Here is a 24,614-nt window from a genome sequence, read left to right as displayed (position 1 = left end):
CGCATCGGCTTATGCATGCACAGAGTGAAGCCGGCTGTGAGGCTGCTAGGAGCCACAGCCGGCTTTCCACACTAAACATGCCAGCGCTGAACCGGCCAGGGTGGGAACAGCACTGGATTCTTGGACAGGTAAGTATCCTTTTATTAAAAATCAGTAGCTACAAATACTTCAGCTGTTGACTTTTAATAAAAGGACACTTACCTGTTACCTTTTAATGTCCTAAGTATGCCACAGATGTAAAAAGTGTTGCATATGTCACTTTCTTTGCACAGCTAATGAAATTAAATATCATATGTACTCACCTTTCCTGAATATTTTTGGGCTAGTAAATTACAAATGGTGGTTTTCCCTGAAGACTTTGGCCCCATGACAGCAACTTTACAAGGAGGCAGAGGCATAGGAGGTAGAAGGAATGGACGAGGATTCTGCATGAACTTTTTAAGTGATTCCTCAGATGACATTAGATACATTTTATCTAGAAAACTGAAATAAACAGGTACAATAGAAATGTTGATACAATAATAGAAAATAAAGCAACATTGTAAACTCTTTAGGTTCCAACTCACCTAACAGCAAACTCCGGTAACCCTTTCTGTATATTGCCTTCTTTCAGAGCCACAGGACACAGTGTGCCCCATCTGCTTCTACGCCACCTATATCTTGGAGCGATTATATGGTTACCTGAAAGGGTCCGCAACAGCTCATCCTACAAATGAAAGCATGTTTTTTAGTTTATACTATGAAATGTCAATCTCAAGACCTTGCAAGATGTCAGTTTTGAGGCTAGCTAAAAACCACAATCCTTCTATCCTCTTTTGACGCTAGCCCAGTGTCTGCTTCTTCTAATTGAATTTAATATGCCAAAACAAATTCATTCAGCTACAATAATTTGATAGGGCAATAGCTCCATGTCTATGTTAATACAGCCTCAGATCATTCAAAGTTTTAAATTTATGTTTGATGATGTCACAAAATCACAGTGATTACATATACCATACAAGGTTATCATACTGACCTTTCTGACATTTAAGAATTGGCATTGTCTTTATAGTACCTCACGCTATAGCCCGTAAACCAGGCCCTGCATACAGGGAATTCTTATTGCAAGCTGGAGGGTGCTACTCAATGCAGAGTGGTAGTGAGTCTTTGGCTCTGGAACATTGTGGCATGGAGTCATCATGAGGGTCTCCACGGGACATAGAGCTTTCATAAATATAAGTGCAACTGAACACCAGTGTCAGGTAGGGGGTGAAGGTGTGCTTTCCAAATCCTACTTACACCAATGATAAAAATCTATTCCTCCCACTGACACCAACAATGGGGTACTATCGATTAATCACTCCCACTGACCACTGATATATAGACATTTATTACTCCCACTGACCACCAACACAGGGGCGTTTATTACTTCCAATGATCCCTGATGCAGTAGACAATGAACTGGCCCTTTGAGTAAAAAGCTGAAAGACCCTTGACTCACACCATCCAGCCCTTCTATTGACTCTTCTTCTTCAGGGTTGTAGAGTTTCATCACCACAGCTCCATGACGCAGACCCAGATATTCCAGACGAGCCAACATAGACTGCAACATAAATTATGTATGAAAGCATATACCGTAATAATATGTAGGGAACAGGAAAGTTTTCAGCAATCTGAAGCTAATAAACTCCTGTAGTCTCCTGAGGATAGAGTATCAGGCCAAAATAAGCCATCCAGGTGCTATGCAAAAGAATAGTAGCCAAACACTGATGATGTCCCTATGTCAAACACCATTATTCCACATGGCAAGACATGGTGATGGTTCCCACCTAGAAACTGCCCTCTCTAGCTGGAATAAAGTTGTTTGACATCATCATTGTGAAGCTTTTTCCATAATATAATAATGTGTATTCCCATTATTTATCTTTACTTAAAAATATTTATCTATTTATTTATTTATTTAAAATTATGGTCATAAAAAGCAAACTGCAGGTGGACATTCAGTATGATAATCTATTAAACAAGACACTAAAGGAGTATTTTGCAAACCAGTCTTTATATACCCATAATAAATGCATGTTTTCCAGTTTTATGCACAGATACATGTGACATAATGGGTTTGAAACTACAGAGTTCAGCTCTGCATAGAAACCAATCAGCTTCCAGGTTTTACTGTCAAAGCTTAATTGAATAAGCTGACGTTAGAAGCTGGTTGGCTACCATGCACAACTGCACCAGATTTTGCACTCTCTGGTTTTAGTAAATCAACCCCAATGAATGCACTGCTTCTAAAATGTTATAGTTACAACAGATGTGCTCCTGTCTTGAAGTCCGGAAAACATGGCCTGGCACACATATATGGAAAAATGCATTACCATAAGCAAAAATTAAAGCAAATTCACCTTAATTTTTTTTATTTTTTATATCACTTCGAGAGCCTGGTACCTGGAACCTGAATTCCTGGCCCTGAATACCTTTTATTAAGGGGGTGTTCACTGAATTCTGCTTTTTCCCTCTACTTATGTGTTTTAGATAAAATGAGAATGAATCAGTAATAGCGAGTTCCACTTATTTGACTTTAGAAAAGCTTTTTTATGGGGGACACAGAGCCAGAAATCCTAGTAGGAAGAGCTCATTACAACAGCTAACAAGGAATATGAAAACCCAGTGGGTGCTTCATTCCATAATCACCCAGTAAAACTTTGAGACATCTTACCATTTACAGGGCAGCTATACCTACTGTATATATAAGGATGGGTTATTGTATGAGCTAGGGCAGTGATGGCAAACCTTGGCACCCCAGATGTTTTGAAACTACATTTCCCATGATGCTCATGTACTCTGCATTGTAGTTGAGCATCATGGGAAACGTAGTTCCAAAACATCTGGGGTGCCAAGGTTCGCCATCACTGAGCTAGGGTAAAGATTATAGGGATGGTTAGGGTGAAATTAGCTTTAGGATATGGTATTACTCTTTGTGACCACCCGCTTCAAAAACTAGGGGCACCAAGCTTCAGTTGTTAAAAACATCAGCATTGCAGAAATCCTTTAGTGAAACTACTGACAGCAAATAAGATGTCTGAAATAAAATACACCCACCATAGCACCTACAGTTCTAATAAGATGCGGGTGTCACTGTAAATGTTGTTATCAGATCTGATATGACTTACCCATATTGCTGAGTAGAAATATCAAAGCTTATGCATTGCTTATTTGCTTATTTTAGATTAATTGACTGCACATTTGTGTGACAGAAGTCTTATACTGAATATTGGAGATTAGCAATAAGTAAAAGATTAGCTGTCTTACTCCGAATTGTGGCAGAAAATATCCAAGTGCATACCAAAAAATGACAAGGAATTATATAACAAATGTTACATACAAATCAAAATGTGGACATCAGTACATTCTGTCTCTGGTTTATTAACCATTTACTGAATAATAATGGAAAACTTACCACAAATAATTCTTCAGGCTTTTTATTTCCATCAAGTTCTATTAGATATTGAGGGTCATGATCAATCATTAGATCCTATAATGCAACAAAATATTATTTCTCCTAAAATATGTAGTCATTTTAGATATTGTAGAATTGTAATGTTTGCATTCTTAACGTACACAATCAAAATAGGAAAGAAAAAAGCACATCCTGATTCATGCCAATCTTGCTTGTATTAAAGTAAAAGCAAGTAAGATGTAAAAGTAAACACAATTACAAATCTAATTTTCATACTGTAAAAGTAAAAACATGTAGAGTTAAAGAGCAAAAAAAAATAGGAAAGAAAAGAGCATGGCCTGATTCGTGCCAATCTTCCTTGTGTTGAAGTAATAGTAAGTAACATGTAAAAGTAAACGCAAGTACAAATCTGACTTTCATACTGTAAAAATAAACAAAACATGTAAAGTTAAAGAGGACCCTAGAAGTCAAATATGTACACTGGCACCCAGAGCTGCCTGCTGTATAGCCATGTAAATATACAGTATAATTACAGTATTAAATATATTTGAAAGTACTGTATAAAAAAATTGAAACAATGCAAAGTTTTCATTAAATGTCAAATTTAATTAAAAGATTCAATGAAATGTTTGCTCCACATTTGTACATTTGTCTATATAATAATTATATTTAAGAAAAAAAAAAGTTTTTTTGCAAAACAGTGTACCAAATAAAAAACGAATATGTTCCAAGAAAAAAAAAAAGATTTATCTGGGCATATTAGTCACAGAGTTGTATATTCAAGTTAATAGATACATGCTCAGATTGTTTATTTTGCCCTGGGCATCTAGATATCAGGGACCACTAGTCAGGTTTGATGAGTATTGTCAGACATCGCAAGACACTTTTTTGCTTGATTTTATTAATTGTATGGATTAAAAAAAATAGTGCCTGGCAATTTACACTGATCTTGAACAGTGTAATTTGTTACCACTCATATTTAATATTTTATATGTAATTTTCACCTGTCAGTGTGCATTATTTTTTTAGCCATTGGCTGGGTGAAGGAAGGGTACACCACTTTCCTCTGAATGGTTATAAGTGCAGGTTTGAATTTGATAGGTTGCTGTAATATACTGTACATTTAGAATACTTAGAAGCTCACTTAAAGCAGAACTTGGGATTTATCTTTGGCATACATCATTGTCATAGGGTTCTTAAGAGCATAAAGGCAGTGCAAAGAGCATTATTAATTGTATTGGTTGTTAACGGGTATGGAAGGACACTTTGCAAATTTCTTATTGTCTTGTTGAAAAAACACAAAAATTATACTTTAATATGAAAAAAGATTTGTTTGGTTGCTTTATTTGCAGGTTACTGTTTACTTTGTAAAGTTGAACTCCAGGCAAACAGCTCTACCTACAGTTCAAGCACATATATTTTACCTCCTTAAAATCTACAAATGCTATATGACATTTACTTTTTTGTCCTTTGGAACTTTCACTTGAATAGTCCATACGGGTCTAAGGCAGTGGTTCTCAACCTTTCTAGTGTTGTGACCCCTTGATAACATTTACCAAGTTGTGGGGACCCCTAACAGAAAAATAATTTTTGTAACGTGGGTTGTCAGCACCCAAGGCAAGACAAGTAATTTGCACCCCTAACCCACGGACATTTAGTGCTCCCCTTGCTCCCCTTTCACTCATACACTATTAAAACCCCTTATGGTACAATTTAGGATGTACCACTCTGTGTTCTCCTTTCTTTGTCTTTTATATCTCTCTATCGTAATTTCCTATTTTTTTTCCCCCATCCCATTCTAGCTGTCTTTCTTGTTCTTCCTCTTATTCTTTCTCTCCCTTTTTTTGACCCTCCCCCTCTTTTCCTCTCCTTTCCATGTATTCTCTATTTTTATTCCTTCTCTTACTCCTTGGTGGGGATGGTGGCGGGGAGTTGGGATGAGTGGCAGTGCTGGCGGGAGTTGGGATGGGTGGCAGTGCTGTCTGGGAGTTGAGATGGGTGGCAGTGCTGGCCAGGAGTTGGGATGAGAGGCAGTGCTGGCAGGGGGTGGGATCAATGGCAGTGCTGGGGGGAGTTCTGATCAGCCAACTTAGGTGCTTTTGATCAAGATCATCTGCTGATCCGAGAAATGTAGTGTGGACTTTTAATGGCAACTATAATCACAGGTAGTGTTACTCTCTGTGTCTCTGACTTTGTGGTGTCTCGCAGCAGTGACACCTATGCCAAAATCAGGATATAGGATCTCCTCCAGCCCCTCCCACTTCACATTCCTTTTCAGTCAGCTGACCTTCATGCCCCCCAGCCATGCCGTGAACTGATTGGGTGGCTGCAAAAATACTGGGAGAGAGGTACGGGCTTCAGGAACAGCCCAGGGTTTGGTGACCCCTGGAAAATCATCATTCGACCCCCAAGTTGAGAACCACTGGTCTAAGGCCTCATTCACACCATATATGCATAAAAACGAATGTAAAAACATGAAGTTTTGATTTGCATAGAATATTTTGGGCTTGTCCACACCATGTGCAGAGACATGTGTTTTTCTAACAAAGTTTCTTTCAAAAACACAAAGAAAACAATTATTTTCTATCTGCCCTGGTCACACCACGATGTTCGTGTCACGTGAGTTTTTTTTTTTCCCCCCACAAAAAAAAACATAGATGTTGCATATTTTTGCACATAAAAAATACACACAATGCCAGTGTTGTGGTGTGAATGGGGTACAACTAATCTCGTTGTGCCCTTGCAGAGACAGCTGCAAAAAAAGCATGTCTCTGCCCATGGTGTGAACAAGGCTTTATAGAGCCATATATCCAAACTGCATACAGCTGGTTTAAGCTTTTTGCTTTATCATCAGTTAAAATCGTCCAAGCATTGCATCAGGCATTCTCAACCCATTGACATCATTTGGCCTCAATTCTTTTAATACAAATTACATCCCTTTCCTAAAAAATAATTAAAAAAAAAACCTCCATCTTACTTACATATACCAAAAGAATTGTACCACGCAGCGGTAGGAGTCATCTTCCCTTCCCAACTGCATTAAACATTGTAACCATCCAATGGCGGAACCTTAAAAGTCAGAATAAATTGTTCCCTATGTTGTTCAAATGCTTTAGTAACACACTTTCTCCTTTTCTTTACCGCCAACGCATTCCAACTGCTCCAGCCCCCATGACACCTTCAGAACTCTTACCTTAGAATTCAGAACTTGGATTTTGAAACTTGAAACTTAGAATTTGGAACGCCATGCATTGTTGTCTGTTTGCCTTTAAATAATTGTGTCCCTTTCTCACTCCTTAGCAAGGATGCATTCCTAGCCCCACCCCCCTTTCAGTGTGAGTTTAGTTTCTGTCCTGAGCACATGTAATTGCTGGAGCTAGACATTCTATAATTTTTTTGACCTATCTGATGTTCTTCTGGGAAGATCTGCAAAATATCATTTGGATCAAGTAACTGTCTGCCAATGCTGCTGAGATTGTAACTTAAAGCTATCTCACCAAAACTGGATCGTTATAGAGACCACACTTGCAGTGCTTAGATTGGGGAAGCAGAACAGGAGCTCAGAATTTGGATGTTGGGATTAAGAAATTTGAACATTAGAATTCGGAACTCAGAATTTGGAATTTAGAATATGGAACCTAAACCGACTCTAAGGACCTCCGTTCTGGCATCTATGTTCTCCACCCCATTCTGTGTGTTCCACTGAGGGTACAGGGCAGGCGAGGAGTCTGCCCTGACTCCATGTAATCCACAGAACAAAAAGAGAAAAATCTCAGCCACCACACACCATACATGCCCAGCGTGTAATAACCTTACCTCCATGACTGTGAGTGGGGCGAAACATGTCAGGAGGGAGTTGCCTGGATGGAGTTAGGCTGAGGCTGCTATCACTTATTACACACTGGGCTTGTATGGTGTGCGTCAGCTGAGATTTCTCTCTATTTGTTCTGTGGATTAGAATTTCGAAACTCAAGATTTGGAATTCAGAACTTCACAAATATGTTCCAACAAAGGCCTTAAGAGTCATTGTGCTTTCTGACATATTGTCACCACCAAATCAGTACATTTAAATTCATAAAGCAACTGCCTTTATTTACTCAAAGTAGTTGATGGATTAGCCTTCCACCAAGATCAGTGGGAATTGCTTTGACTAGAATGCAGGGTGCACACCTCACAGGCTTGCATGCATCATTAAACTTCAAATCCCATATTTGTTTTTTATTCTTGGGTTCAGGTATTTTGTAACACACATCTTTGTATTGCAAATACATATGATAATAAAGCACACAGAGGCATTACCTCCACAGGGCGTAAAATAGTGTCTTTGTAAAGTCGTATACGCTCATCAACATTTTCTGGGAAGTCCTCTGGTCTATACACAAGACGATCAAAGATTTCTTTAAAGTTCTCAGTTTCTTCTCCCTAAAATAATAAATGCATAGCAACAAATCATTTAATTCACTTAGTCAAGTTGTACATTGGGAAAGGAAGATTTTCAGATACACAGCAGGAAGTCTTCTCTTTTGACAGTTCACGAAAGTACCTAAACTTTCTCCCTCTTCTGGTAGCTATACAGCTAAGCCTTTTATAGACTTAAAAGCATCAGAGATAAAAGCTAATTACAAACTGGATCACCTGTCACAATAAACTGTTGTGAGCAATGACTTTCTGGTGTCTGGCTGAAATTCTTTATTTCCTATTAAAACTGGTCGTTTTGATGAGCCATGTGGTTCTGACTTTGATCAGGCCTGAGGGCAATAAATCATCTGAAAAGATTACATTAAAAGGCTTATCAATATGAACTAACACAATCTGCAACACTTGGTAGCAACCAGGGCTGCATTTTGTATTACTGGATCCTGTAGGAGGAAAAAATTGTGTAGACAAGTGTGACTTTATCAGCAAGCTTACGTAACATGACTGCATTTCTTATAATTAAGGAGAAAAAAAGGTTGGATCATAATATACTGGAAAAAGGAACACTTCAGTCTCAGAACCCAAGTGGAACTTTTGCATCCCATTAAAAAGTGCTGCAGCACTTACTTGTAAATGCATCTGTTTTACCTACAAGTGGTTGTAAACCTCAGTCATAGAATCTGGGCGAAGTACATATATCTCTAGTGTTTACTTATCTCTTTCAAAGCTCTAAGTGTAGTTTCTCTCTGGTCCTTCATTCCTCTGTTGTCAGCATGAGTCACTTCTGAGACATTTTCTTGACACATGAGATTAATTTGTGTCTGGAGGGGGAGGGGAGCTTAGCAGACAGCTTTTCTATTCAGAATGCAGTTCTTCAGCTGTGTGGAAGGGGGTGTGCCTTTCCTCCAATCAGTTCTCACACGCTGTTACTGCAGCCTCTCTGCCCCCTCCTTTCTGCTCCTGACAGATGAAGAAAGATTTTAACACTTTCCTGCCCCTTTGAAGGGGTGTAAGGAAGAGAAGACCACAGATAAACAAGTAAAACTTATGTAGGAGGATTTGTTTAATCTCTGTGTATCATCTGAGGCTGTTCACTGCACTGGGTATATGTCAGGGTTTACATCCACTTTAATATTCCTGCCAAGTCTCACAATATTTAGTGCTCTTGCACACAAAGTCCTCCTTATGCAACTTATGATAAGGTGACAATGTTGCTGCACTGCTTCTACATTCAGTATTGTCACCCTCATGTAGGCTGTACCTGCTTTCACTACATTGAGATAAACAGATGTTGAAGGGGTGCATGGCTATCAGCAGGGTCACTGCTGATTTACAAAACTGTACCTTGTCAATCATCACCTAGCCACACTTAGTCCCGCCCTCTGGACTGAAACCCTTCCACTGTGAGCTGCATTGTCTTGGAAAGGGAGCGTGTAAATATATAAAGGCTCAATCAGAGGTGGTAATGGCAGAATGTATTTTCTTATTTTACTTTAAGGGTTTTTTTTTATTGCATAGTAATTAATTTTGGACCTGTTTAGACTTTCACACAGGAGCCTTTAGATGTACTGATGTTCTTTATATTTGACTAATCTGACATCATTATAGGTGAAAACACAAAGCCATTCATTGAAAATAAAATAAAAAGCTCTAATAGATTGTAAGCTCTAAGGAGCAGGGCCCTCTGATCCCTCCTGTATTGAGTTGTATTGTAAGTGTACTGTCTGCCCTCATATTGTAAAGCGCTGCGCAAACTGTTGGCGCTATATAAATCCTGTATAATAATAATAATAATAATTCAGTTTTACAGTGTTACCTCTTCTTCAAACTCTTCTTCCTCTTCTTCTTCTCCTTCCTCTTCTCCTTCCTGAGACTTTTTCTTTTTCTCTTTAAATACAGGATCCCAGTCTTCACGCTGATAAACTAAACCTGTGTCTGGATCTTGCTTCTGTCCAGTCAGTCTTTTGCTCAAATCCTTGTCTGGACACTTTAATTAAATAGACATTGAATGAGTGCACTGTATGGTGTAGTCCATGTAGGACAGTTTAGCAGCATCTCAGGTTATACACAAGAACAATAAGGCATAAAACAGGAAAAACAAGCATCGGTGTCCTTAAGGCTGCATTCAAACCTAAGTGTAGCGCCTTTTTCAAATTTTTTGGGGGTTTTTGCACATTTTTATGAGAAATTTTGTCATGCTTTTATGCGTGACTTGTGCGTTTTTATACAATATTTTTGAGCTTTGCCATTTTTTTTATTAGCCAATAGAGAAAACTATCATATGTTACATTATTTGTTGCTAGGTATTTCAGCTTTTTTAGCTTTTCCATTAGATTTTATTTATTTATTCTTCTTCTTATTACCTATTATTCATTTAATATTGTTTTTTCGTTAGGGTAAGGGGTAAGGGTAAGGGTTGGAGTTGGAGTTAGGATTAGGAGTTGGGGTTAGGATTAGGGATATTATTTTTCTTTTTGTTAGGGTGTTAATACTACTACTACTATTACTACTACTACTACTACTACCACTACTACTACTAATACTACTACTACTAATAATAATAATAATACATTAATAAATACATGTAAAACAAATAAAATATAATCATAAATGAATACTAAGTAATAATAAATAAATAATTAACCTCTAACCTTAACCCCCTAACCCTTAAACAAATAAAATAAAATAATAAAGAACTAAACACCCTAACAAAAATAAATAAAATAATTATTATTAGTGGTATTTTATTTTGTTTGTTCAGGTTTGGGTGTTTATGTATTATTATTATTATTATTATTATAATAATAATACTTCTATATATATATATATATATATATATATATATATATATATATATATATATATATAATGGTTAGGGGTTCATTATTATTAATTTATGTATTATTACATATTCATTTATTTATGATGATTTTTAGTTATTTGTGTACTTATTTTACATTTATTTCTTTATATATTATTACTATTTAACTTTTTTGATATTTTCATCTGAGCAGAAAATCTTGAGCTACAAAACTTTTTTGAGCTTCAGACAAATTGGAGTGGAGATGTGAACAACCTCCATAGAGAATAATTGTTTTTTTTCTCCTCCAGCGTCTTGGAGCTACGAGCTACAAAACGCTGAAGTGTGAATGGGGCCCAGGTTGTACAAGCATGTGCACAATTTTCATGTGATATAGATTTCAGTGGCTCATGATTTGCAGATGTGGCTTTTTAAATGGTGCTTTAAAAATGAATCAGCTAACATTTATAAGAAATAAAAAAGCAGCGATGTGTTTTAATTAACCCTTAAAATTACCATAAAAAAGTCTTAACTTGAAAGTTTCTCTTTCAACTTAAAATTAAATTGTTACAAACATTGGCATAAATACTAATTGTTTGCTGGTGATCCTTTTTGTGGCTACAGGGGTTTCAGCTATTATTGAGCAAAGCACATTATAAACTGGGCTTTGTCGTGGTATCAAAGTGTCCAGTCCCAGCAATCTCTGGTTATGGAGCGTTACTAGAAAACGGTATACCAACAGATAGCAGAACATAACATGAATACTCAGGGAAGAATTACATAGGTAACCATAAACAGTTCTCTGTGTCTGTATGTTACCTTAATATTTATAATGACATCCGGTTTTAATTTTAAATTTTTTATTAGCCCAATCTGTTCTACAATCTTCATATATTCTTCACACAGTGATGGAAGTCCACAAAGTACATAACCTAAAGCATGAATTAAAGAGGTAATGTTAGCACATTCATTTGCTTTGGACCAGTTGCATCTAAATATATTGAAAGGGAATCTTGAACCTCCCTTATTCAAAGTAACAAAACAATTGGCAGTACAGTTTTGAAAGATGTATCAGTGTATTCACCTCAATCTGGCCATGTGCATTACATTTGGATAGTACAATCTTCTTTAGATCAACCAATAGCTATGCAGTGTAAAGCTTTATCTGATTGGGATATGTTAGATGCAGTGCCATCACTGGGGTTGGTGTCACCTGGTGTGGTAAAACATGGTGTCACACCCCAATAACTTTTTGACTGAGGACAGGTCGGGAGAGGGGGCATAAGAAAAGAGGGAGGTAAAAAGAGCTCCACGTGAACTGACTTGGAGGCAGCGGTGAATAGGCAAAAGGGATGGGACCCGCTCACAATGGGGCAGGGACTGGAAGGACATGGGGCTGGGAGGCAGTGGGGAGAAGTCGGAGAAGATCTGTGTAGCAGGAAGGATGAAAGTTCCCTGCCCCCTTCATAATTTCCCTCCGCATGTGACCTGCTTCCTAGACTTAGTGATTCCATCCTGCCTGGCACCTGCATGGAGGGGAGAGCTCTGCTCTATGACACAGTAATATAAAACTCAATGTGAGAGGGAGGCTGCATGGCCCCCCCCTTTATCATAAGCGGGGTTGCAATTGAGACTCCTGCGACCCCTGACGCTATGCCAGTGGTGTCACCCCTCTGGTGTAGAAGAATACATATCAGTCTAAACTGAGGAAAAATTTGTTTTTTGGGAAAAAAATGTGGGATATTTATTACAGGCATACCCCACTTTTAAGTACACAATGGGTTTTATTTACTAAAGCTGGAAAGTGCAAAAGGTTTTTATGCAGAAGTGAGCCTGCTTTAGTAAATAAATCCCATTGTGTACTTAAAAGTGGGGTATGCCTGTATAGCAAAAAGTAAAAGATATTGGGGGTCAATTACTAAAGGAAAATCCCCTTTGCACTGCAAGTGCACCTGAAAGTGCACTTGGAAGTAAAGTCCCTGTAAATCTGCGGGGGACATGCAAGGAAAAAAAAAAACAGCATTTTAGCTTGCACATGATTGAATGATAAAATCAACAGAGATTCCCCTCATTTCAGATCTACCCCTTAGATTTAGAGCGACTGCACTTCCTTTCGTAAATAACCCCCATTGTGTTGTTTTTCAAAATTGACGTTATTCTTTTGTTTATAGCGCAAAAAATAAAAACTGCAGAAATTGTCAAATACCACCAAAAGAAAGCTCTATTCGTGGGAAAAAAATGACGTAAATTTTGTTTGGCTACAGCGTCGCACAACCATGCAAATGTCAGCGACGCAGTGGGTTATCGCAAAAAATGGCCTGGTTATTGAGCAGCCAAATTTTCAGAGGAATGCATAGTGTCTCACTGACACTTCCCTGCGCTGCTCTGCTGATGGAGAGGGAGTCGAGTGCCAGCAAAAGAGGCTTCGTGTGCGGCTTGCGACACCAGTGCTGGGGGTTGCCTACTGGTCAATGATGGGGCCACTACAGGGACAGAACATTGTAAAGTAAAAAAAAAAAAACTTACGTTTAAAAGCGGACAAATTTCCATCTTGGTTTTATCCCCAGTAGCCCTATGGGTTTACACCAGATGCAGTCAAATATGGTTTTAAGTGCAGTACGAATGCATATGCAAGAAAAATTGAATGAGCTTAGTTTACACCATTGCAGCGTTATTATGTTTGGTTAAAAAATGTAAAGCGTGCTGTATTTTTTGCATGTAAACACACTGGAATCCACGTAAATGCACCACAAATGCACGTAAATAACAATAAAAAAATAAAATTTTAAATAAAAAACACAGCACACAAGCACTGCAAACGTACCAAAAACACATTACAAATGCATGGGAACGCACATTAAAATGAAAGGAGTTTTTTACTTTCTCTTGGGATAAATCAAACACTTCTGTGAACCTCTTGTTATCTAAAAAACAAGGGTAGGCATATAAACATTCAGAATGGTATCCCCCAGAAATTACCATGTCACTCTCTGCTGTTGAGCATTATTCCAATAGAAGAGGGGTCTCCAAAATTTCTAAACAAAGGGCCAGTTTACTGTACTTCTGACTTTGGGGGGCCAGACTAGGGCAATGGGAGTAGAAAATGTCCTGGCGACCAGTGGGAGTAAACAATGCTCTATCGTTGGTGTCAGTGGGAGAAATTGTGCCTCATCATTGATGTCATTGGGAGGAATTATGCCCTTTTGTTGGTGTCAGTGGAAGGAACTGTTCCCTTTTTTTGGTGTCAGTTTGAGGAATAGTGACCATTATTGGTGTTAATAGGAGGAATAGTGCCCCATTGTTGAGCCTAATGGAAGGAATTGTGCCCCATCGTTGGTGTCAGTGGAAACAAAATGTGCCCCATCATTGGTGTCGGTAGGAGGAATTGTGCCCCATTGTTGGTGTCAACAACAGGAATTATGCCCCATTGTTTGTGTCAGTGGATGGAATGGTGCCCCAAGGGCCAGAGAAAGACATGCAAAGGGGCGCATCTTGCCCTAGGGCTGCAGTTTGGAGACTTTTTAATGTCTTCATTAGATTTTGTGGTTGATTGGCAAATAGACTGTTCACTTTGAAAAAAAAATCCCCTCAGCTTAGTGAATAAGGTGAAGCTCAGCTGATTTCCATCATTCAATCATGTACAAACAAAAAGAATGTTATTTTATTTTCCTTGCGTGTGATTGGGTATTGTTTGCAAAGTGAATATTCACCACTTTCACTAAGCTAAAAAAGAAAAATTCAATTGCAAAGTGAACAGCCCATTTTCCTTTAGTAAATCAGCCTCTATATTTCCATGTTTTCTCTTCTAAATGTATCAAGTTCCTTTTTATTTTCCTTCTCGATGTATGTCAGGAGAACCGAGGAGGTCAAAGCACAAAATCTGTTCAAACTCAAGCCAGAGAGCACAAAGAAAATGTCCAGAGCAAAAATATCATGGGAAAGCTGGTCTTAAAATGTAACTGATTGTAACTGGTCTATTTATACAAAAGATTTACTGTACGGACGTCACAGCATTTGTACACACATTGTGAATAATCCCCATAATGTATATGTTTATTTCCTATGATCGTCAGCTCCATCTAGTGGTCATAGTGTGGTATTTTCTCCTGAAATACCTTAGTCAGGAAAGTACCACAATATGACCACTAGATGGAGTTGACAGATGATGGGGATTATTTGTGATAGCTGTGTGAATGCTGTCACATTTTTTTTTTTAAGTAGACCCCCTCATGTGAATTGCAAAGCAGCAGTGTAGGCACATACATTTTAGTTTGAAAAAAACGTGTATGCTTGAATTCCCTTTCAGATAGTTCCTACATTGCAAACAGGTGCCTTTACTGTGTTTTCTGCTTTTTTTAATGTGATTTATTGAGTTTAATAACAAATAAGGAAAACATAATAACAGGAAAATATGGAGTCTTACTGCCCCTGCAGGTATATTGTTCAGGAACCAACTAGCTGATTTCTGTAGCAGCCTCTTAGACTACAGTATACTTTTGGCTATCGTCCAGTTATGCCGCGTACACACGACTGGACATTTCGACGTTCTAGGTCCAATGGAATGAATCTGTCGGATATTACAATCGTGTATGGGCTCCAGTGGACTTTTTTTCCCCAAAAGTCTGACGGACCTAGAAATAAAACATGTTTCAAATCTTTCCGACAGACTCTAGTCCAGTCGAAAAATCAGTTCATCTGTATGCTAGTCCGATGAACGAAAACTGATGCCAGGGCAGCTATTGGCTACTGGCTATGAACTTCCTTATTCTAGTCCGGTCGTACCTCATCGCGTTCAAATCCGTCAGACTTTGGTGTGATTGTGTGTGTCCAAGTCTGGTCATTCAGAAAGTCCGTTGGAACTCTGCCAAAAGTCCATCAGGAAGACTGCCGGACCTAGTCCGAGGAAAAGTCCGGTTGTGTGCACATGGCATTAGAGTTAAAGTGGTTGTAAAGGATTAAACTTAACTTAAAAAAAAAATAACAAACATGTGAGACTTGCTCTTTGCAATAGTTTTGCACATAACAGCCCCAATCCTCCTCTTCTGCTGTCCCCCATCGCTGCTCCTGACTCCTCCTCCCCGTCGTCTGCTATTGGCGCACTCATGTGGGCTCACTCCCTATCTGGCTCTGTGTGTCCAAAGACACACAAAGTGTGGCTCAGCCCCACCCCTGTCAATGGCTGTGATTGATAGCAGCAGGAGCCAATGGCTCCCACTGCTGTCTCTGAGCCAATGAGGAGAGAGAGAGAGAGAGAGGAGAGAAGCTCTGCTACACACAGAAAGTTTTTTACCTTAATGCATAGAATGCATTAGGGTAAAAAAAAACATCAGCCTTTGCAATCACTTTAACTTTAGAGCTAAGGGTGAAATTAAGTTTAGCGAAACATACAAACGTATTGGTAAGCTCCACCCCCTAGATATTTATGAGGTGGGACCTAGGTAATTATCTAGGGGTGGAATTTACCAATATGGGTATAACATTGTGTATATAAATTAGGGTTTGGTCAATCACTTGTTTGGCTCTGATGAAGAGGGTTCTCCCTTGAAACGCGTTAACTATTACAGACGCTGTCTAGTCTTCCCACAACACTTTACTTTTTATGACATGCATATCTATATCATGTGTTTGTGAGTATCACGCTGGCTGCTTTTTATCTTTCAAAAAATGTTAATATGGTAATGCACTAGAAATACAAAGAATTACCGCTCCAAGGTAATGACTTCTCCCAAAACAGCTGTCTCCACAATCCTACAGGGTGCCGGCTCTGTTTGCAACAGGAACTGAAGTAGAAAAGATGTAGCTGGATAGCCACACTCCAAATTATTCAACTTTATTTAAAAAATGTAGTTAAAATCATAGCATCTAGGCTTGTATACAGACTAACTGCACAGCCGCTATGATTTTAACTACATTTTTGAAATAAATTTGAATCATTTTGAGTGCGGCTATCCAGCTACATCTTTTCTACTATGGTAATGCACTAGGTCGTTTGACACTATAAGCCTTAAAGAATATTACTTGAGCGCAGATGAGCATTCTTTGAAATTAGGGTTTAGGCCAATGTTAAGATAACTATTAGGTTTGGGGTAGGGCTAGTTAAAGCGGAGGTCCACCCTAAAGTGGACCTTCCGCTCATCGGAACCCTCCCCCCCTCCGGTGCCACAATCGGCACCTTTCAGGGGGGAGGGGGATGCAGTTACCTGGATAATCCAGGTAACTGCACCCACTTCCGGGATAGCTCTCTGCGGAAAGGGGTGTAACTTACGCCCCTTTCCGCAAGTGCCCGTCCCTTCCCGCAAGTGCCCCGCTGCCTGCTGGGAAACACACAGATCCCAGAGGCAGCGGGGAGCGTCCTTATTGCGCAGCGCGATTCGCGCATGCGCAGTAGGGAACCGGGAAATGAAGCCGAAAGGCTCCATTTCCTGATTCCCATACCCAAGATGGCGGCGGCAGGACCTGACAGACGACCTAGAGATCGGCTTCGGGTGCCAACATCGCGGGCGCGCTGGACAGGTAAGTGTCACTATTTTAAAAGTCAGCAGCTGCAGTATTTGTAGCTGCTGGCTTTTAAAAAAAAAGCTAAGGAAACTAAGTATGGAAAAATTATATATTAAACAAAAAAAAAGATTCACATTTTTCCCTATATTGGCACTTTCAATTATAACGTCAATAATTCCAATTTAATTCCAACTTAAAGCCCTACCTGTGATTAAAAGCATGATTAACTTTATAAATACAAGACGTTAACATAAAGATGGATATAGGGTTTACAAGACATGGGAATTGTTCTGAGCAATTATTAGCAAAACACCTTGGCTGCTTAGGGTGTCATTTAATGAAAGGTGTCTAAACTCAAGAAGAAAATGTAGTATACCACAGCTTTCCAGGACCAAGCTGTCCTTTTTAAACTTTGTTTCTTTCACCTAGTGATCCCGCCAGTAACACGCTTCCTGTCCTAGGTGTCCTGTACTGTATACATGGATGAGCAGCATTGTCGCCATAGGACACTTTTAACCCTTTTTTGGCCGTCAAAAGCACCCCGCTTGCGCCTGAAAAGCGCTGCAAAACCATCAGTAAAGTGCTTTACCTCCGACGCCCGGGCGCTGCCAGTGTGAAAGTGTCCTTACTGAGCTCTGGGGCAACTGCCCTTGCAGAGTGCAACTGCAGTCTATTTGCCTTTAGTAAAACACCTATATTTCTAAAAATGTATTTTGAGTTCTTATTCACAGTTTGCCCATTGTGATCTAGTCTATGCTCACTGAAACAAGAATACATCACATGAACTGTACAATTTAGTGCCATATGAAATATTCTAATTTCTAGTCTGCGAATGAGAACCCCAAAAATTAATTGCACATTCCTGGTGTATTTAATGCATGACAGGTGTAGGGAAAGCAGCCATGTACTGTACAGTATAAACATTTTAAACAGAAAGCAAATACATATACATACCATAATGGGCAACTTCTTCAGAATTAATCTTGTCCACAATCATCTGTACTATTAGTTCATCCTGAACACTTTGACCCTTGTACAAGAGTTCTAGAATCTGTATTTTAACACGAGAAGGATTTTAGTGTAACAGCTCTTGCCATTAAGCAGTCTATTTATTAAACTCTGCTTGTATCATTAATAACAGAATTTGTGCAAACTGATTTTTACAAACTATCTTTTTTTTTTACATTTGACCCGTACCTACCTTTGATTGATTCACACAAAACAGATACTTCAGATGCTAGTGGTCTGAATGTTCTTAGCTTCCCATGTCTAATCTCTGCTTGGTATGCCGCATACACACGACCGGACTTTTCAACAGCAAAGGTCAGACGGAACGAATCCGCCGGACAATTCGATCGTGTGTGGGCTTCATCGGACCTTTGTTGTCTAAAAATCAGACGGACTTTAGATTTAAAACAAGTTTCAAATCCTTCCGACGGACTCGAGTCCAGTCAAAAAATCCATTCGTCTGTATGCTAGTCTGACGGATGAAAACCGACGTTAGGGCAGCTATTGGCTACTGGCTATGAACTTCCTTATTCTATTCCGGTCGTCACAGTTGGTGTGCTTGTGTGTGGCAAAGTCCGTTCGTTCGGAAAGTCCGCCGGAACTCCACCGAAAGTCCGTCGGGAAGACCGTCGGACCTAGTCTGCCGGAAAGTCCGGTCGTGTGTATGCGGCATAACACCCCATTGCCTGGACTTCTACCTTTTGCTGCAGTAGAAAACATATCACTCTGCCAGATGCATTCTCTTTGATGTCAAATTTTAGTCCAATAATGAGAGTAAGACCACCTTGTTATGGACACATTAATTGTGTTGACCTAGTAACTCAGGGATCTGGAGTTCCAAAGAAATATGAATCTTTTTTTTTTTTTCCTTTTACACATACTGTATACAGGTATATGTAAAGTGCTGCATAAATTGATGGCACTGTATACAGTGAGAAAAACAATTTGATCCCCTGCAGATTTTGCAAGTTTGCCCAATTAAAAAGAAATGAAGGGTCTTTTATTTTTGTGAGGGGTGTACTCACTTTTGTGAAATACTATACAGGCATACCCCACTTTTAAGTACACAGTGGGGTTTATTTACTAAAGCTGGAAAGTGCAAAATCAGAAACCAATGCATAGAAATCAATGAGCTTCTAACCTCAGTTTGTTCAATTAAGCTTTGGTAATAAAACCTGGAAGCTAATTGGTTTCTATACAGAAATGAGCCTGATTTTGCACTTTCCAGCTTTAGTAATTAAACCCCATTGTGTACTTAAAAGTGGGGTATGCCTGTATATATTAATTTGAACCAAATGTAGCAAACTGGTCTTCCTAATCTTATCTGTGTGATTTGGGAAGGTTTTTTCAAGCTTAAATTTATTCTGCATGAGGGTGTTAAGCTTTCCTTCTCTAATATCAGCAATTTTAGTAGGAAAGTGGCCATTTTGCACAGCTGTATTGTTTGAAAACAATATAGTATAGACGTGAATCTTCCTTTGTACAATTTGTCTGGATAAAAAAAATAATAATAATTTTGAGGTTCATGCAGACAAGTTGAACCACCCAACTTTATATATCGGAGCTGACTGTGGTAAGATTTCTTATGCCAGGTTTCCTGCTCTACCCATTTGTTTTGACCAATACAATGAGTATATGATTGTTAACTCATAGGTGTGCGCAAAGTGTGTGCCAGGTGTGCCTGGGCACACCCTAATTAGCCCATGCAGCGCCGATACCCTCTACTGCTCTGGCTTCTCCCTACCACCTGCAGCGCTGGTGGCTTTTCTCCTCTTCTCTCCCCCCGGCTGCTGCTGCGGGCACACACAGGGGGATGGTGTTTAGGATGAGTGGGGGAAGGGGCCTATAAATAAGTAATTTATTGGCCCCTTCCCTTTCTGAATGAACACAATGAGTAATCGGTACTGACACTGTGTGTTTGAGCTTTGGAGTGGACACCCTAATGCAATAGGCTGCGCACACCTATGGTGCCAACTGTCCTACCATTTTTCTTTTACAATATCTGTTAAGTTACTTTAAGTGGGAGGGATGCCGCTGGCATCTTCAAGAAAAGAGATATAAGAAACTAGTAAGTAAATCAACTATTATAATCTGCAAAACTGAAATATTAATTTGGTGGACAGCAGTGGCGGCTGGTGAAGTTTTAGGATTGGGGTGCCAGACCTTGCCCTTCCTTTTTGACCCCTCCCACTTCTCATAAGCCCCACCCCTTATAGAATCCACCCACTCCGTCCCCTGTACACCACTTGCTTCCACCCATAGTTCCAGGAGTATACAGCTCAGCATCACAGGACAGAGTATACAGCCCCAGCATCACAGGACAGAGTTTATAACTCAGCCTCACAGATCGGGGTATACAGATTAGGGTATACAGCTCAGCATCACAGATCGGGGTATACAGATTAGGGTATGGTATGGATGGGGGGGGGGGTGCCTGTGTGCCCACAATGCACGGGCTGCCACTGGTGGACAGGTTGTTTAAAGTGCAGAGCTTAGGACAATAAAACTTGCAAGGTCTTCCTGATTCCACCTTTATTCGTTCAAAAATGGGATTCTGTAAATAAGGTAATATCTGTGCTGGAAGCTGCAATTATCTGACTTACAAGTTGCATATTATTGTATATTATTTCCTAGGCAATCACTTCACTTGTGATCATGGGCGTCTGCAGAACTTTTTTTTGGGGGGGGCATAATTTTAGGGTCACCCATGTTCCTCCCCTTTTCGACAATGTCATTATCATGGTCAGAGACTGCAGACCTAGTACAGTCGCTAAGATAAGTAATGAATAATGTCAATGTCGACAGGCCCTCTTACCAGACCCAGCGAAACTACAGAAGTGATCCCTCCGGCTGGAGATCACTCACTCTGTTTTCCCCAGGGGCGACTCTGGTCAGTAGTGTAGCATGTCTGTACTCTGGCAATGGCTCTCTCTCTCTCTGGTGGTCCTGGACAGCGTGGCTCTCTCTCTCTCTGGTGGTGCTGGGCAGCTTGGCTCTCTCTCTAAAGGCGCTGGGCAGTGTGGCTCTCGCTCTGGTGGCGCTGGGCAGCGTTGCTCTCTCTGGCTTCTGCCCAGCACACTCTTCTTTCTTTGTCCTGTAGCACTCATGCCCTCAGCTTTTTTCCAGGCTGCAGTCTCTCAATCTCTCTCTCTTGATCAATCTGTAGCCTCCTCCCTGTATAAAATGAGGCCGTCAAGCTTCGGGACTACATGTCCAATGATGCTTTTCTCTCCTAGTCTCCTTTGATTGACCCTCAGTTATAACCAATGGGGAAGGAACAGAGCGGGCAGGAAGCTGGGTGGAGAACCTAGTGAGAGCGGCCGTCTCTTCTCCCTGACAGGAGAAAGGCTGGGAGAGCGGGGGAAACCTCTGACAGCCCAAAGCTCACCTTTCGCCTGTCACAGTGCTGCTGAGTTCTCTGCTGGACTGAGTGGGGAAAAGAGCCTGCAGTCGCACTACACTGATGGGGGGGGGGCTTGACAGCACCTAGATGGTGTCACCCCACTGGCGGATGTCACACTGATGCGGGCTGCCCGCACCCCCATAGCGTCATTGTGCTGAATTTAACATTGCCGATCCGATCCCTGATTCCGGGGGGGGGGGGGGGTACTTTAACCCCCTTCTTGCCCATACCCGCGGACCATGCTTGTGATGATACTAAATAGTTACTGCCCTGGAATTAGCATTAAGCTGTTGGATCAGACAATGGAAGCCTTCATCAAAAAGTTATTTAGGTGGATAACAATTAACAATAACAAGACACTGGGGGTTATTTACGAAAGGCAAATCCACTTTGCACTGCAAGTGCACTTGAAAGTGCATTGAAAGTGCACTAAGAAGTGCAGTCGCTCTAAATCTAAGGGGTAGATCTGAAATGAGTGGAAGCTCTGCTGATTTTATCATCCAATCATGTGCAAGCTAAAATGCTGTTTTTTTATTTTCCTTGCATGTCCCCCTCGGATCTACAGCGACTTTACTTTCAAGTGCACTTATAGTGCACTTTCAAGTGCACTTGCAGTGCAAAATGGATTTTCCTTTAGTAAATAACCCCCACTGTCACAAAAAAAAAAAAAAACTCAACCAAGCACATACAGTACCTGCATAGGTGTGCACCCCAAAGCTCAAACACATAAAGTATGTGTGTGCATGTGTATACTGTATATACTGACAGGGTCCATAGAGCAGTAGATGGCAGAGATTGGTGTCATTAGCACAGTGGATGGTGTCTGCAGTTTTATTTTTTTTACAGGTTTTTATTTATTATTATTATTTTTAGGAGCCCCATTAAGGGGCTTTGGTGAAATATCAGGGGTCTAAACAGGAGGAATCTGCACCACATAGGGTGATCTTTTTAGGAGCCCCATTCAGGGGCTTTGGTGAAATATCAGGGGTCTAAACAGGAGGAATCTGCACCACGTAGGGTGATCTTTTTAGGAGCCCTATTCAGGGGCTTTGGTGAAATATCAGGGATCTAAACAGGAGGAATCTGCACTAAGTAGGGTGATTAGGGTGTGCCCAGGCACACCTGGCACACCCTGGGCGTATGCCTATAAAAAGAGTCTATGCCTATAAAAAGAGTCAACTAGGAAACCTAGACTTCTGGAAGTGTCAGTCACCTGCGTCCCTTGCAGATCTAACCACTGTTTCCTTCTGCGTGACCTCCAGCAAGAAAAAACAGTGAGAGCTCATTCAGGGCTGTTGAATATTGCCCTATAAACACTGGACTAGGGAATGCACATATGCATTATATACGTAGAATGTGTGTAGGTATACATTTTATGCATGTACAGTATACTGAATATGTGTCTGTATGTATATAATATATGCATTCACATCAAGTGCGGTGTATACACACACTTATAGATAATGGCGGCCTGTAATGCAGGGTGCAAGGGCGCAGCCCCTCCTATCCATCCATCCATCCCCCTAATCTATATGTTGGGCGCAGGACACATGATTTTCAATGAGAGTCCGAGGCTCTAAAAAAGAGTGTATTTATACATTTATGTAAAATATTCGCTATTGTCTTCCTGATTCTCCTCCCTGCCAATCAAGAAACAGTTCCTGAAATCTGATCGGCCAGGGAGTCTTAAGTGTTGGCTTGCTGCTGCCCCCCCCCCCCAAAAAAAATATTGAGCACCAGTCGCCACTGCTTATAGCACCGTTATACAAGAGATATGTATAATATATATATATTTTTTTTTATGTAATCCAATTTTCTACATGCTCTTATCTTTATATATATGGTTCTTACACAATTTGTTGTTTTTTGCCCTAATTAAGGGGATATACTGTATTATATTTCCAATATAGACTGGATATGATCACACAATGAAATAAAGCAGCTTTGATTAACCCTGTTACACTTAACATATCAGCTGTCATTGACAGCCTGGGCAATCAACATAGTTCCCGATCATGTAATCACTATGTCAGTTATGACAAAGTAATCATGTGCATGCTGAAGGCTTATTAAAAAAAAAACAAAAAAAAAAACTTCAGGTTGCGGTGCTACAGGTTTAATGCTGTAATTACCAGATTATAGTACTTACAAATCAAATAACAGAACAAAAAATTTATTAAAGCATATAAAGTAGTTTTTTTTTTTAACAGGTTTATTCATTTGTAAACCTAAATTACTTTTTTTTGTTTAAACAGTGCACCAAAAAGCTGTATATGTCCTTAAAAAATAATGAAGGTATGAAAATAAGTCATTGTGTATCCAATGAACAGACGATGTTGCTGCTAAATTTGATCTGAGCATGTAAAGTGTTACTAAACCCAGGATCCTGCAATCACTATATCTGGTCCCCCACAGTGCACAGAACATGGAAATGCAATTATTTTAGTAAATATAAACTGCTAAATACCTATTGTCTTCGGCAGTTAGAGCAGTCTTGTGACATCTATGAGTGCCTGGTTAAAGCTTGTAGGAGTTTTCTCCCAAATTTGTCCAATGAGAATGCAGGACCCCTGACCCTGTCTGCACAGTGCTGGTTGGCCCTGTGCTGATCACATGCACTCTACCAAGAAAAAAAAACCTCTCTAGCAAGACACACCAAACTGAGCATGTGCAGCCTGTCTCCTGGCTCTGTAAATATCAGGTTATTTTTTTGGAGACAGTGGAAGAAAGAGATGATCAGAGAAGAAAGGATCAAACAGCCTGTTTACACAATCCTGATGACCCCTTAGGTTCCACAGTGAGTATAATAAGCATGCTTTATTGCATATACAGACTGATTTTACTGTTGTGGGTTTAGTAACACTTTAAGCATTAATGACCTTTGGGCGTGAAAAAGTTAGGAACTATAGGCCAAGTTAGTCATATAGCAGATTGCAGTACTGCATTTACACTTTGTTGTACTTTTTCAATATGTACCTTCGAAGTGCTGTGCTACTCCTTAAAGTAAACCTCAATGTACCACAACGACAGGTAAAAATGGTCATAAATATATA

At 39.9% G+C, this 24,614-nt stretch overlaps 1 protein-coding gene across 3 annotated transcripts in view; it reads right to left on the bottom strand.

Moving 5' to 3' along the window:
* AK9 (adenylate kinase 9) overlaps positions 1-24,614 on the bottom strand; it is a 160,781-nt gene that overhangs the window by 115,364 nt on the left and 20,803 nt on the right. For all 3 annotated transcript variants that reach the window (XM_077487133.1, XM_077487134.1, XM_077487132.1), the window contains exons 5-12: positions 18,105-18,201; positions 11,472-11,584; positions 9,669-9,839; positions 7,736-7,858; positions 3,437-3,511; positions 1,481-1,582; positions 567-706; positions 303-483 (exon numbers count right to left, since the gene is read on the bottom strand). In XM_077487133.1, the coding sequence (XP_077343259.1) occupies positions 303-483; positions 567-706; positions 1,481-1,582; positions 3,437-3,511; positions 7,736-7,858; positions 9,669-9,839; positions 11,472-11,584; positions 18,105-18,201 (1,002 nt within the window). The remainder of the gene's footprint in view (positions 1-302; positions 484-566; positions 707-1,480; positions 1,583-3,436; positions 3,512-7,735; positions 7,859-9,668; positions 9,840-11,471; positions 11,585-18,104; positions 18,202-24,614) is intronic.

This window comes from Lithobates pipiens, unplaced genomic scaffold (genome assembly GCF_037356315.1).
Source record: "Lithobates pipiens isolate NorthernLeopardFrog02 unplaced genomic scaffold, aLitPip1_a1.2 Scaffold_18, whole genome shotgun sequence".
In the NCBI taxonomy this organism is placed as follows: Eukaryota; Metazoa; Chordata; class Amphibia; order Anura; family Ranidae; genus Lithobates; species Lithobates pipiens.
Note: the sequence above shows the minus strand (reverse complement) of the source record. Positions and strands in the feature narration are given on the sequence as shown.